Source organism: Schistocerca serialis, chromosome 2 (assembly GCF_023864345.2).
Source record: "Schistocerca serialis cubense isolate TAMUIC-IGC-003099 chromosome 2, iqSchSeri2.2, whole genome shotgun sequence".
Taxonomy (NCBI): domain Eukaryota; kingdom Metazoa; phylum Arthropoda; class Insecta; order Orthoptera; family Acrididae; genus Schistocerca; species Schistocerca serialis.
In genome coordinates, this window is record NC_064639.1 from 160,089,710 (window position 1) to 160,102,939 (window position 13,230).

The window sequence follows — 13,230 nt, forward strand, 5'->3', positions numbered from 1 at the left end:
AGATGCTGTGATATGCAAATGATTGCCTTTTCAGAGCATTCACACAAGGTTCGCGCCGGTGGCGACACCTACAACGTGCGGACATGAGGAAAGTTTCCAACTGATTTCTCATACACAAACAGCAGTTGACCGGCGTTGCCTGGTGAAACGTTGCTGTGATGCCTCGTTAAGGAGGAGAAATGCGTACCATCACGTTTCCGACTTTGATAAAGGTCGGATTGTAGCCTATCGCGATTGCGGTTTATCGTATCGCGACATTACTGCTCGAGTTGGTCGAGATCGAATAACTGTTAGCAGAATATGGAATCGGTGGGTTCAGGAGGGTAATACGGAACGCCGTGCTGGATCCCAACGGCCTCGTATCACTAGCAGTCGAGATGACAGGCATCTTCTCCGTATGGCTGTAACGGATCGTGCAGCCACGTCTCGATCCCTGAGTCAACAGATAGAGACATTTGCAAGACAACAACCATCTGCACGAACAGTTCGACGACGTTTGCAGCAGCTCGGAGACCATGGCTGCGGTTACCCTTGACGCTGCATCGCAGACAGGAGCGCCTGCGATGGTGTACTCTACGACGAACTTGGGTGCACGAATGGCAAAACGTCATTTTTTCGGATGAATCCAGGTTCTGTTTGCAGCATCATAATGGTCGCATCCGTGTTTGGAGACATCGCGGTGAACGCACATTGGAAGCGTGTATTCGTCATCGACATACTGGCGTATCATCCGGCGTGATGGTGGGGTGTCATTGGTTACACGTCTCGGTCACCTCTTGTTCACATTGACGGCAATCTGAACAGTGGACGTTACATTTCAGATGTGTTACAACCCGTGGCTCTTCCCCTCATTCGATACCTGCGAAACCCTACATTTAAGCAGGATAATGCACGACCGCATGTTGCAGGTCCTGTACGGACCTTTCTGGATGCAGAAAATGTTCTACTGCTGCCCTGGCCAGCACATTCTCCAGATCTCTCACCAACTGAAAACGTCTGGTCAATGGCGGCCGAGCAACTGGCTCGTCAAAATACGCCAGTAACTACTCTTGATGAACTGTGGTATCGTGTTGAAGCTGCATGGGCAGCTGTACCTGTACACGCCATCCAAGCTCTGTTTGACTCAATGCCCAGGCGTATCACTGCCGTTATTACGACTAGAAGCTGATTTCTCAGGATCTATGCACCCAAATTGTGTGAAAATGTAATCACATGTCAGTTCTAGTATAATATATTTGTCCAATGAATACCCGTTTATCATCTGCATTTCATCTTGGTGTAGCAATTTTAATGGCCAGTAGTGTATTTTTGGATTTAATGAAGTATATCCTCTGTGTTTTAATATTTTATCCTTCGGTTTAATAAAGTACAGTACACTGTATCTCCTATGTTTTCAAAATAAATAGAAAACAAAATAAATGAATAAAATAAATTTCAGACACTCAATAATCCGGTACTTCCGCTAATCCGGCACCCACATATGCCAGGAATGGCCGGATTAGCAAGAGTCTAGTGTACTAAATTTCACGGAGAGGAATGGTTTAGTGATCTGCAGACCTGTTAATATGTATTTGTGGTGCATGTAAGCACCATGTGCATGTAGTCTGGCAAAAATTTTCAGCTTGCCCCGTTGAGATACATCAATGCCCACTGGCAGCTAATGTCTTATTTCCTTTGTATCTTATTTCAATATTTGTAAGAAAGTTGAGAGACATTGACTTACCTTCTCCTAAGTTGTTGACAATCTTAACCTGCCACTGCATCAGTCTCTCTCGGGTGTCGAAAGCGAGAATGACAGTCACATCTTGACAGATTATAGCTATCGTGTTCGATTCCTTGTCAAGAGTGAAACCTGAAACAAAGAAAGTAGTATAAAGGCTTATTATTAAATTCACTTTTATTACACGTTGTAAAATTTAGAAAACTCAATAGTGCTGTAGATTTATTAGCCACCCAAAATTGGAGAGGGATGTAAATAATGCGTTCTACGGAGAAAATGTGCGAGACCCTTTAAAAAGTGATACATACAATAAAAAATTTGTAGCTATTGTTGCAAACAGTATCCCTAAAATTTGAATCAGATGTTTATGTGGGTGTTGAAGACCAGACTTTTTGTAGGTGTTCAAGATGACACTTAATTTCTTGAAAGACATTTTACTATCTGCAGTACGCTGTAGGAATTCGGTATGGAAAATTTGTAACTGGAAATCTAAACATTACTAGTGGTATTAAATGTCTAAATTGTTTAAAGTGATAGTTATTAAATGTTATCAACCATCAATCTGATACGTAATAATTGAAATTAAAAAGTAGTTCATTCGCACAGGAATCAATGTTTTATTGAAAAGTAAATTCGTATCTGTAACAAAAGGGCACTTTCAGAATTATCCGAAAAGACTTTTAGCAACCTTTGGAAAACGGTATGTGACATAGCATATGGACTACCGCTCCAATTGGTATGCTATCTAGTCTACAATGGTGGTAATCTCCATGGTGAAGAAAAATTCGTGCACTCGGTCTTCGCAGCGTGATTCCTCACATATTGGCAGTACAAAAATGTCTCATATAATTTCGTCCTGCGCATATGTTCAAAAATGTGTGAAATCTTATGGGACTTAACTGCTAAGGTCATCAGTCCCTAAGCTTAGACACTACTTAACCTAAATTATCCTAATGACACACATGCCCGAGGGAGGACTCGAACCTCCGCTGGGACCAGCCTCACAGTCCATGACTGCAGAGCCCTAGACCGCTCGGCTAATCCCGCGCGGCTCCTGCGCATATCTCGGACAGTAAATGGATGTTAACAGATTGGCAAGGTTAGGTTGCAAGAAGTCGAGGGTTCGACTCTGGATCGAGTCTAGATTGTTTTTATTTGCTAAAAGTAGTCTGCGTGGTACGATATTTGGGGTCTTAATCGTCATATAGCTATTAAAGTGGGTCTTCTACAAAACGTTTGCAGTTACATTCTACGAACACAGAAATGGAAGTACAATCGTTTTCATTAGGCAGCTTTTAAAGAAGCGAAATTTTTCGCACCACTACATCTACTAGATTCCAAACCTGTTTTCTGTGTACCATCCTCGAATGGTCCCGTCGAAGCACATTGCTAGCTCTACTGGTGACCTAAGGCCCTAACTAAATGTAACGGACCTAAACGTGGCAGTGTTAACAGTTCTTATTAATCAACGGAACCATTGGTGGAACGTGCACACTTAAAAATTTGGAATCTGGTGGATGCGTGGTGCGAAACAATTTCCGTCCACGACGTGCAAATATTTTATTTTTAAACGCCCACTAATGAAATCGATTGTATTTCCATTTCTGTGTTCGTAGCACGTAACTGCAAATGTTTTGTAGAAGACCCATTGTATTCGCTGTACAGGGTGATTCAAAAAGAATACCACAACTTTAGGAATTTAAAACTCTGCAACGACAAAAGGCAGAGCTAAGCACTATCTGTCGGCGAATTAGGGGAGCTATAAAGTTTCATTTAGTTGTACATTTGTTCGCTTGAGGCGCTGCTGACTAGGCGTCAGCGTCAGTTGATGCTAAGATGGCGACCGCTCAACAGAAAACTTTTTGTGTTATTGAGTACGGCAGAAGTGAATCGACGACAGTTGTTCAGCGTGCATTTCGAACGAAGTATGGTTTTAAACCTCCTGATAGGTGGTGTATTAAACGTTGGTATAAACAGTTTACAGAGAATGGGTGTTTGTGCAAAGGGAAAAGTTCTGGACGGCCGAGAACGAGTGATGAAAATGTAGCACGCATCCAGCAAGCATTTGTTCGCAGCCCAGGAAAATCGACTCACAGAGCTAGCAGAGAGCTGCAAATTCCACAGTCAACTGTATGGAGAGTCCTACGAAAAAGGTTAGTTATGAAACCTTATCGTCTGAATTGAACGTCAACTACCCGAGGCGATGGATCGGCCGCCAGGCAGCCCGTGACAGAGCACTTCATCACTGGCCTCCAAGAAGCCCTGATCTTACCCCCTGCGATTTTTTCTTATGGGGGTATGTTAAGGATATGGTGTTTCGGCCACCTCTCCCAGCCACCATTGATGATTTGAAACGAGAAATAACAGCAGCTATCCAAACTGTTACGCCTGAGATGCTACAGAGAGTGTGGAACGAGTTGGAGTATCGGGTTGATATTGCTCGTGTGTCTGGAGGGGGCCATATTGAACATCTCTGTACTTGTTTTTGAGTGAAAAAAAACCTTTTTAAATACTCTTTGTAATGATGTATAACAGAAGGTTATGTTTCTTTCATTAAATACACATTTTTAAAGTTGTGGTATTCTTTTTGAATCACCCTGTATAACGATTAAAATGCCAGATATCGTACCACGCAGACTACTTTTAGCAAATAAAAACAAATAAGCCCCGACCTCAATCGAACCCTCGACCGCCTTCATCCTAACACAAAACACTACCACTGCACCAACTGTGCAGTCCTGCTGTTGTATTCTGACAGAGATAGTTGCCGTAAAAGTGATTACAGTGTTGCCACATTGACAGTATTTAACGTGCACTACAAGAAATTTTGTGAGAGTCATTTCTGTATTGCTAGTAATTGAGGAATCGCATTGCGAAGTCCGAGTGCGCGAATTTTTATTCACCTTGTATATTGAAGCAGCTGTAATAGTACTTCTCTCATGATTGCAACGTTAAAGGATTTTTACTTTGAAAAACTCACCAGTTTCGATGGCCAGGAAGTGTTGCAGGGAGAGCGATGCCTTTGTGTGTCCCTGCTTGTAGCGGTCTTTGCTGTCCCGGTACAGCTGAAGGTGCAGGCAGTCTGGAACAAAAAGAAAAGAGATTTTACGTTTTCTGTAGGTTACGGATTTGGCATTCCGTGGCCCTCAAAGTATACTTTAAATCCTGTTACATAGCTGCAACAACAAAATAATGCTAGGAAATCTGCATGCTATGATTTGCAAGAACGAGAAAATACATGTATTATTACATCATACATGATACTTCAAGACACCGGCACCGTATTAGAGAGGATAGAAAGAAATGGTTGAGTGACTGGCTGGAACGCTGAACCAAGGGTGCCATGACAGGTTTAATTATGTCAATATCCACTCCCGAAAGCATGTGGGAAAAATGAGTACCTAAATCTTCACGTTAGAGCTCTGATTTCTTATATTCTATTACAATAATCATTTCTTCCTGTTGGTGGGGAATTGCCCAAATTTTTTGGCATTCGGGAGAAAAAGACGGTAATAGGAATTTCGGAAAAAACATCGCAGCGACGAAAAATGCCTATGTTTTGATGACTACACCCTAACTCGCGTATGATATAAAGTTCTTTCCCCTGTTTCACTACAGCACAAAACGAGCTGCCCTTCTTTGAACTTTTTCGGTGGCCTCCGTCAGTCTCATCAGGCAAAGATCCCATACCGCGCAGCAATACTACGCGAGAAGATACGTATATATTATCTGTGTATTTTGATGTTACTATTTTTAGTGTCGCTTCAAAGACCTTGTGGCCATTAACTGCTGTATATATCACGAACTATTTGCTAAGGATTTTTCATTGCTGTGGGAGCTAGTATGTATCAATTGTACTATGTATCATTTGCACTATGTATCGTTTGCTTTCGTGTAAGCTCCTGACCTAACCCGTCAAAATAATTTTCGGAGAAAGCATTTAGTACAATTTCGGACGATGTTTTATGCCTACCACCGAACTTAAAAATGTATTTATCCGAGGGAAGATAGAAGTCGCCACGAACCACTGAGACGAGTTCCAATTGTAAATGAGCCCCAAACTTTCCTTCAACCTTTCAACAACTGTATCTTCTGCATCAGGGGGTCATTAAAAGGACAAATTGTTAATTTATTCCCGCTCATGAGTATACCGTCTACCCATAGTAACTCAAAGCATCAATCTGTTTCAATTTCATTACAAGATAAACTACTAACAGCAACAAACACGTCATTAACTACTGTATTTAGTCTATCCACATTGAAAACCGTTAGGCCTTTGGTAAAACCTTCGGCTGAACATATTTCCGGCCTTAGCGATGTTTCAGTACCTATACAGCATATTTCCGGCCTTAGCGATGTTTCAGTACCTATGCAGCTTTCTACGTCAGTGCTCGCTTCGAGGTTTGGTTCGTTCCTAAGACAACTAGAATACCGTCGTTTCTTGGGTTTATACTCCCCTGGTGTACTCCCTTCGAGAGTTTAGCCTGCTTGTATTTTTTTAATCAATAATCCAGCCAATTACTGCTCGTTTTCGTTTACCATCTATTGGCATGGGTAACACCGTTTTCGTCACATTCATAATAACCTCTTCCACTCCAGTCTGTTAGCTGCTCCATTTGCTTATTTTCTGTCTTTCGTAGTAATTTCCAACGTATATGTCTCTGCTACGCACTGAGAAAATGTATGATCTTTGATAGCTGTTGTGTTCACAGTCAGTGATTCGCCATACGTAGAGTGGATCTGAGCGCGCTTTCCACATTTAAGTCTTCACATCTTCGTGTATAGGTGTCCTCTAATTCTTTTTTCTCCCAACCAGGAATTATTATTTGTTTCTCATCCTTTCAGTGCTCGTCTTCTTTTCTCCTTCTTGTTGGGACATATGTTAAATTTCCTTCTGGCCAACGAGCGTCCTCCATTCCATTATATGTACATAACACAGTAATTACTTTTGCTTTAATCGGTAGGTCATTGTAGCTTCATTCATATTCACAAGACTTCTCACTTTATCATCCCCAATTATTTGCGAACGAGATACCATACGTGCAAGTGTAAGAAAGTCAGACCCGTTTCCAGTGCTTCTAATATTTTTCTTATGTTGTTTGTTCACCAATGCTCTATTCTGCTCTACATGTGTTTATCTCTACACTGATTTTGATTTTATCTAAGCCAAGCAGAACAAGAAATGGATACTTTCAATACATTTCGTCTCTTGTTCATCTATTTTCTAGACTTCTACTGTTCACTTCATCTTCTAACATAAAGCTTGCAAGTTATGTTCCAAAAGGCTAAAATTACAAATTCACTAAATCTATGTAGTTTTTAAATGAGAGAGGAAAGATGTAGAGAGGGAGTATAACATGTAGAGAGAGATGGAAATGACATATTTTAATGAAACCTTCTTCTCATACATAAACAATGTTTCGCGCATAATTTCGGCTGCAGAAAAACACATTGTAAGCACTGTTTAGTTTTCAAATACATACAGTAACTTATATTACGTACGTATTTGTGCAGTTGTTGTGGGAGGGGTTATAGAATTCGATATTATCCGCTCATGGCTGAATGAGTAGTAAACCACACCAGAAAGCGCTTCAGTGACGAGGCGATAGGATTAAATGCATTGCATAGTGCCCAGCCACCATTCTCGTAAACAAAGCTTAGCACGCAAACAATAGAGGTATAGATTCAGAGCCCGATGCACCCGCACTGCTGAATTTGAAACCGAGATCCAACGCTTTCAAAATATGTGACTGACTGGCTCGACAACAACATTTGTTTTGTATCTATGAAATTCATTCGCCGTTGCATAATTAGCTGCATTGGATATGAAGATATAGCCATTGGTGACAAATGAAAAACTCTGCCTGACTGGGACTCGAAAGTCGAGTTCTTGCTCGTCGCGAGAGTTAGCTTTGACTACTTCAACTCAGAACTTCCGTATGTCATATTATCCACGGCCACACTGCTCGCAACTTTACTTACTTTTATATTTCACTCTGTAGTTCACTAAAAATAACACAGAAAGAAGACCCATTCTCACAAGCTTCAGAAGATAAGTATTTCTGAAACAACAATTTGCGAAATTGTGTGATAGACTCTATTGTCATCTTTCGATAGGTCACGGAAATTAGTCGACGGGTACCTCTTGTTTGTTTTCTAAGGCACGAAATCTAAATCATGCCATCTGGTCTTATACCTCTAGGGTCAGTGCACTCGCTTACGACAAAAGGAGGTCAGTCACACCAATGGATCAAATCTGTCATCGTCGGATAATACTCGTATCCGAGTTTTCATTTTCGTCCCGTATTTCCTTTACTGTCCTTTACTGCATCGCAGTTCGACACACTTGTTTAACGGCCATTTGCCTAGTATACCGACTACCCTCTCTGTGGTTTTAGGCGATTTTATGCAGTTCGTCTATGAGCAGCAATAATTGAGTTAATTTGCAGACTTTATCCCAGAAACAAGACACTCAGACACTTGAAATATGAATACCTACCTTCAAAAGTCTACACGATACTGAGACAGATGACACACATATTTTCTCTCTTACTATAAATGAACGTTGTAGATATTGGATGGGTAACTGCATCTGAACTAAAATACAAATCAATGTCATTCAGCGATCGTTTTGCATAGGAGGACGTATTGGCAACCGGTAATCATGTGCTAAAGTACTACAGCTCAAGTTTATTATCACGTTGAAATTATACCATTTTTCTTCGAATGTGAGACGGAAAGCGCACTAAAATTGTGCATTTCTCAACGAATGCATGCCATAAGGCAAATAAAACGGGCGAAAATACGTTTTGTAGCGCTGTCTCCGTGATAACCAGAGACCAGTGTCAACAGCGCAAAAGTCAAGTCAGAGAAGGGACGCAGCTGCTTATTTACGACTGTGCATTCTCTGATGTGACGCCTCTTTGCCGGCACTAAGGTTGCCACGGTGCTCTCGCAACCACGTCAGTATTTTTCGTTGAAAGTGCGTGACAATTGTTGAGGAAGCAACAAACCGCATTCCGTAGATGGTCTGCTAAAGAGGCTCATTTGCAGTAGATCTTTGGAGGAGAAAGTGGGAGTTAAACAATTTGGCAGACCTATTCGAAATTTAAATCCAACATGAGGAGGGTGTGGGATGAGGCTTATCAGTTTATTTTAAACTTTGTGAGTAGAAGCAGGTTGATGTCCTTTTACTGTTCCTATAATATTTCACCTGAGTGGTCTGTAGGGAAAGTTGGAACGCTCCCTAAAGATCTACGAGTAGAGTGTGAGGGATTTTTGAGCAACACTGGATGAATCAGTGCCGTGCCACAGTGGTGAAGAGCACCTACTGGCCGTGAGTCACATGGGTTTGATTCTCACTGCTATCACCTTTTTCTCCATTTTATTTTATTCCTCACAATGTTAAACTACTAATAATACAAATTAAATATATTTCTACAGTTCAGTTTATATGCTTATGTAAACATAATACATTCAGTTTAGCGACGATTACTACCCTTGTAAGTCAAAAGGCATAGGTGGTGGTAAGAAAGCGAGTATACGTGAAAATTTAGTATGAAAGAGTATCAAAAGAGCTTGAGCTGCATGTATGATGTTCGGATTGCACTTTTTTGCTTTCCATGTCAGTTGTTTGGGAAGAATGATGCGTCGGTACCGTGAGAGTGAAATATATAGAATATATTAACGTATTAATAAAGAAAAAGGACGGAAATCATAAACATATAAGGAACATACTGCTTCTTAGTACAGTATATGAATCTAATATTACAACAACATTGAGTCACGCGTTTATTTTTGTAATACTGTAGTATTTAGGCAAAATTTTGCAGGGAGCCGCCACAAGTGCAACATAACCAAGACAAAAAAAAAAACCTGACGTGAAAATCAAAATTTAAAACACGCATTCGGCGTTCTCTGCCCTTTTCTGGCCTGGAAGCCGGATCAGGCTAACCACTATGTTATTCTTCACAATGCCTATAGTGTCCCCGAACCTCATACCATCATTATCACTCCTGGTACGCCTTAGAAAATGCTGCCAATAACCGCTCCATCAGACGAAATCGATATCGTCTTTAATGATACTTGGACATCTGATTTCACCCATAACTTTTATTGTGCCATGATGTGGTGGGCGCACTTGTCGTTTAAAGTAACGGAATTTCAGTGGAATCTTTTTTACACGTTACGAAGCCTTCACCTCTCAATGATGTGAGGAGTCGCGGGAACTGGCAGGTGGTTCAGATTCCAGATTAAACTGTAGGATCCCTTCTCCCAGTTGGGTTACCAGGGTAGATCAGGGAACACAAGTCACCGAAGGGGCGTTCAGTAGAAAGACTAGGACGAGATCACTGAGTCACACGATATTATAACTTGGAAATTAATTTGCGCTATGACTTTTGTTTAATATAAGCAAATGCGGCACATATTTTCACCAAACATTCTCATAGGTAATTCTAAATGAAAAAAATGTACCACACTGCTTTTGCAACAAGCTCATGGTGACAGTTATTTGATACACCTTTAATATATGATACCAGCTTTACGCCCCGTTCGTGTTTTCAGCTGTTGGAGGTTTCAGGAATTCTTTGATATGCATCTTTTTCAAAATATGTATGACTTCTGAATTCAGTCTCCCATTTCATAACTGTTGAAAACGAAGGTTTTAAGCAACACAAGTGTGATTATCCCTTTCCCAAACTAACTATCCATGCGGTCTCAGTGTTTAAGAATCATCCGACACCACTTTTCTCTGTTGGTCCATCATGGCCAGGGGATATCGGCTCGTAAGTAGTTTTCAATGTCAATAAAATTCACCAACACCCATATACTTTAAAATATTTTATTATATTCTGAAAGCAACCATTTCCGGCATTTCATTTTGCTATCATCAGGCCCCGTAGCCTTCTATCCAAATAAATGAACTTGTAACAAAGTGTTTGAAGTCACGCTGGTACGTTCTGTTGCTGTGTGTTTCCATTCCATGATTAATGTGATTTGAAGAGATGTAATAAAATGAGCTCTAACATGGAAAGTAAGCGTTTCCGGACACATGTCCACATAACATATTTTCTTTCTTTGTGTGTGAGGAATGTTTCTTGAAAATTTGGCCGTACGTTCTTGTAACACCCTGTATGTCCATGCGAAGTTTTTTGTTCGGAATCACTAATACTATCACCCTTCAAAGCATGTACCTTTCCTCGTAACGCACCATGTGTATCTTGAGGTAACGTAACTCAACAGTGTTGAAGAATGCGAACACTCAGCTTGACAGTTCCAAGCATTTTTGAAACATTTTCCCGTTGACACCCCGCTCCCTCTCCCACAACACAGTAAAATTTGATTTGCATACTGTAGATCTTCAGTATATTTTAATCTGTTACCTCTTTACCAATAATTCTATTGGCAATAAATTTTGCAGATATTCTGCACAGTACCACTGAATGGACGTCGAAAATTATAGCATTATACGACACACAGTTAGCGAGACACGACGTCGTAAACATTGAGAAACGTAAAAAACTAGCTTTTCTTAAAGGTTTTATACGTGGGAGTTCCGTATGTTAAAGAATCGGCCTCTGGGCTGTTACTGCTAAGGTCTAATTGCTCACGCAGTGCTTGCATAATATTGTTATTAGAGTTAATTACCGAATAAAATTTTATTTCTGGATGACCTATCGCTCCCATCAGCTGTAATTATGGATTGGTCTATCATTTTCTGTTACGCGTCTGACATAGGCTGAGCAGTAGTTCTACCGTCGCACTGTCATACGTATTTACTGAGTCGACCTTATCTGCGGCATTAGCCAGATTTCATTACCTGTAACGACCGTGACTTCAATGCAGTCTGTGTGCGCTTGGAGGCACATCACGGTCATTACTCACCAACCAAGCATAGACTAAACACGCTGGAAGTTAGACGTCACTATGATTTTCGTCTACTTGTTTTTCATGCAGAGTGTACAGTGACCTTTATGTCTGCTGACTTCTAGAGGTGTTCTCACTGTGATGGAGATGGAACTCCCGACGTGTGTGAAGATGTATGTTTAATTCTCACGGCTCCAACCACGGGTGCTGTGCTCTTTGCAGAGAGAGAGAGAGAGAGAGAGAGAGGGCTAATCTTAACGACATTACGTTCGCACTGCGAGAGCTCGCCAAGTGCAATCATGGCCGGGGAGGTATGTTGGAGTCGCTGAGGCACTTTCTCTCTGCTAGAGTCCCGCATCCTTTTGTAGAGCAATTACCATGGACGACAGCATAATCAAGTGTCATCTCGCGGCACCTGTCTACAAACGGAATTCGTAACGTGTGTCAGAAGAGCTACACACATCCAGGCTTCCAGGCTCTCTTCAGTGGCCGAGCACACACGGAAATTCGTGCATATGTGTATGCGTGTGTGTGTGTGTGTGTGTGTGTGTGTGTGTGTGGAAGGGGAGGGAGGTTGAGAGAGAAATGCGAGGAAGTGGGAGGGGTTAGAGTTAGGCAGGCTGAGAGAGAAGGAACTCGCGAGTTATATATGGTAGCAGAATCTGAGTCCGACAACTCGCTCCTGCAATATGAATCGCATCGCGAGGTACTGCAAAAAATAAATGCATAAATAAAAGCCAGCACCAGGCATCCGGCACATCGCGAGCCAGCGTTCCGTGACGTGAACAGTCACGCACCGGGATTGCGAAATGCAAATCAGCGGATCTGCGCCGTTTCAATCAATGGTGTTTCCCTAGTTATTGAGTCTGGACTAATAATGTGCAATATTACAGAATTAGGCAGAAATGTAGCGGAAGTCACTGTAATACTGTAGCAATAACAGGCAGAACATCAGTTCCGCTTTTGTGTAGGCGATTTTTCGCGGAACAGACTAGCTGTGCTTTTAAACATTTCCGTATGCGCCTTTTTGTGTTCTTTTCTGTACATAATGACAATGACATAGGTGTTTGCAATTGCCTTGAATGCTACGCTGTTACGTGATTGTTAGCTCCTATGAAAGATAGGACTTTATAAAAGTAGGGTCAAGTCTCCATTTCACTACTGACAATATTTTAAAAGAGTTTTTAAAAGTTGGTTTATTCTAGAATATTCTAGAATAGTATCCCACCATTGCAACAATGATATCCTCAGTAAAATTCAGAAAAGTTGCTCAATTCAGATTGCCCTTACGGGTTCACCAAATATTACAAATATTAAATAACAAAACAGAACTTGTTGGTATTTTCTGTCACATACCTGAGGCCTCTGATTGTGTGAATCACTATATTCTTCTAGATAAGCTGAGGTTTCAAGCAATTTATGGTATATCCAATCAATGCATAAAGTCATATTTAACTAAAAGAACACAGGAAATTCTAGTTGATAGTGCAGCCTATGTAAGCAGGTGAGACTGTTCTGACTGCGGTCAGCCGGCCGAAGTGGCCGTGCGGTTAAAGGCGCTGCAGTCTGGAACCGCAAGACCGCTACGGTCGCAGGTTCGAATCCTGCCTCGGGCATGGATGTTTGTGATGTCCTTAGGTTAG

At 41.3% G+C, this 13,230-nt stretch overlaps 1 protein-coding gene across 1 annotated transcript in view; it reads right to left on the reverse strand.

Moving 5' to 3' along the window:
• Nucleotides 1-11,888, reverse strand: part of LOC126455822 (uncharacterized) — a 53,102-nt gene extending 41,214 nt beyond the window's left edge. Inside the window, exons 1-3 of the mRNA XM_050091584.1 lie at nucleotides 11,855-11,888; nucleotides 4,701-4,802; nucleotides 1,724-1,852 (exon numbers count right to left, since the gene is read on the reverse strand). Coding sequence (XP_049947541.1) covers nucleotides 1,724-1,852; nucleotides 4,701-4,802; nucleotides 11,855-11,888 — 265 coding nt within the window. The remainder of the gene's footprint in view (nucleotides 1-1,723; nucleotides 1,853-4,700; nucleotides 4,803-11,854) is intronic.
• Nucleotides 11,889-13,230: the final 1,342 nt, after the last annotated feature.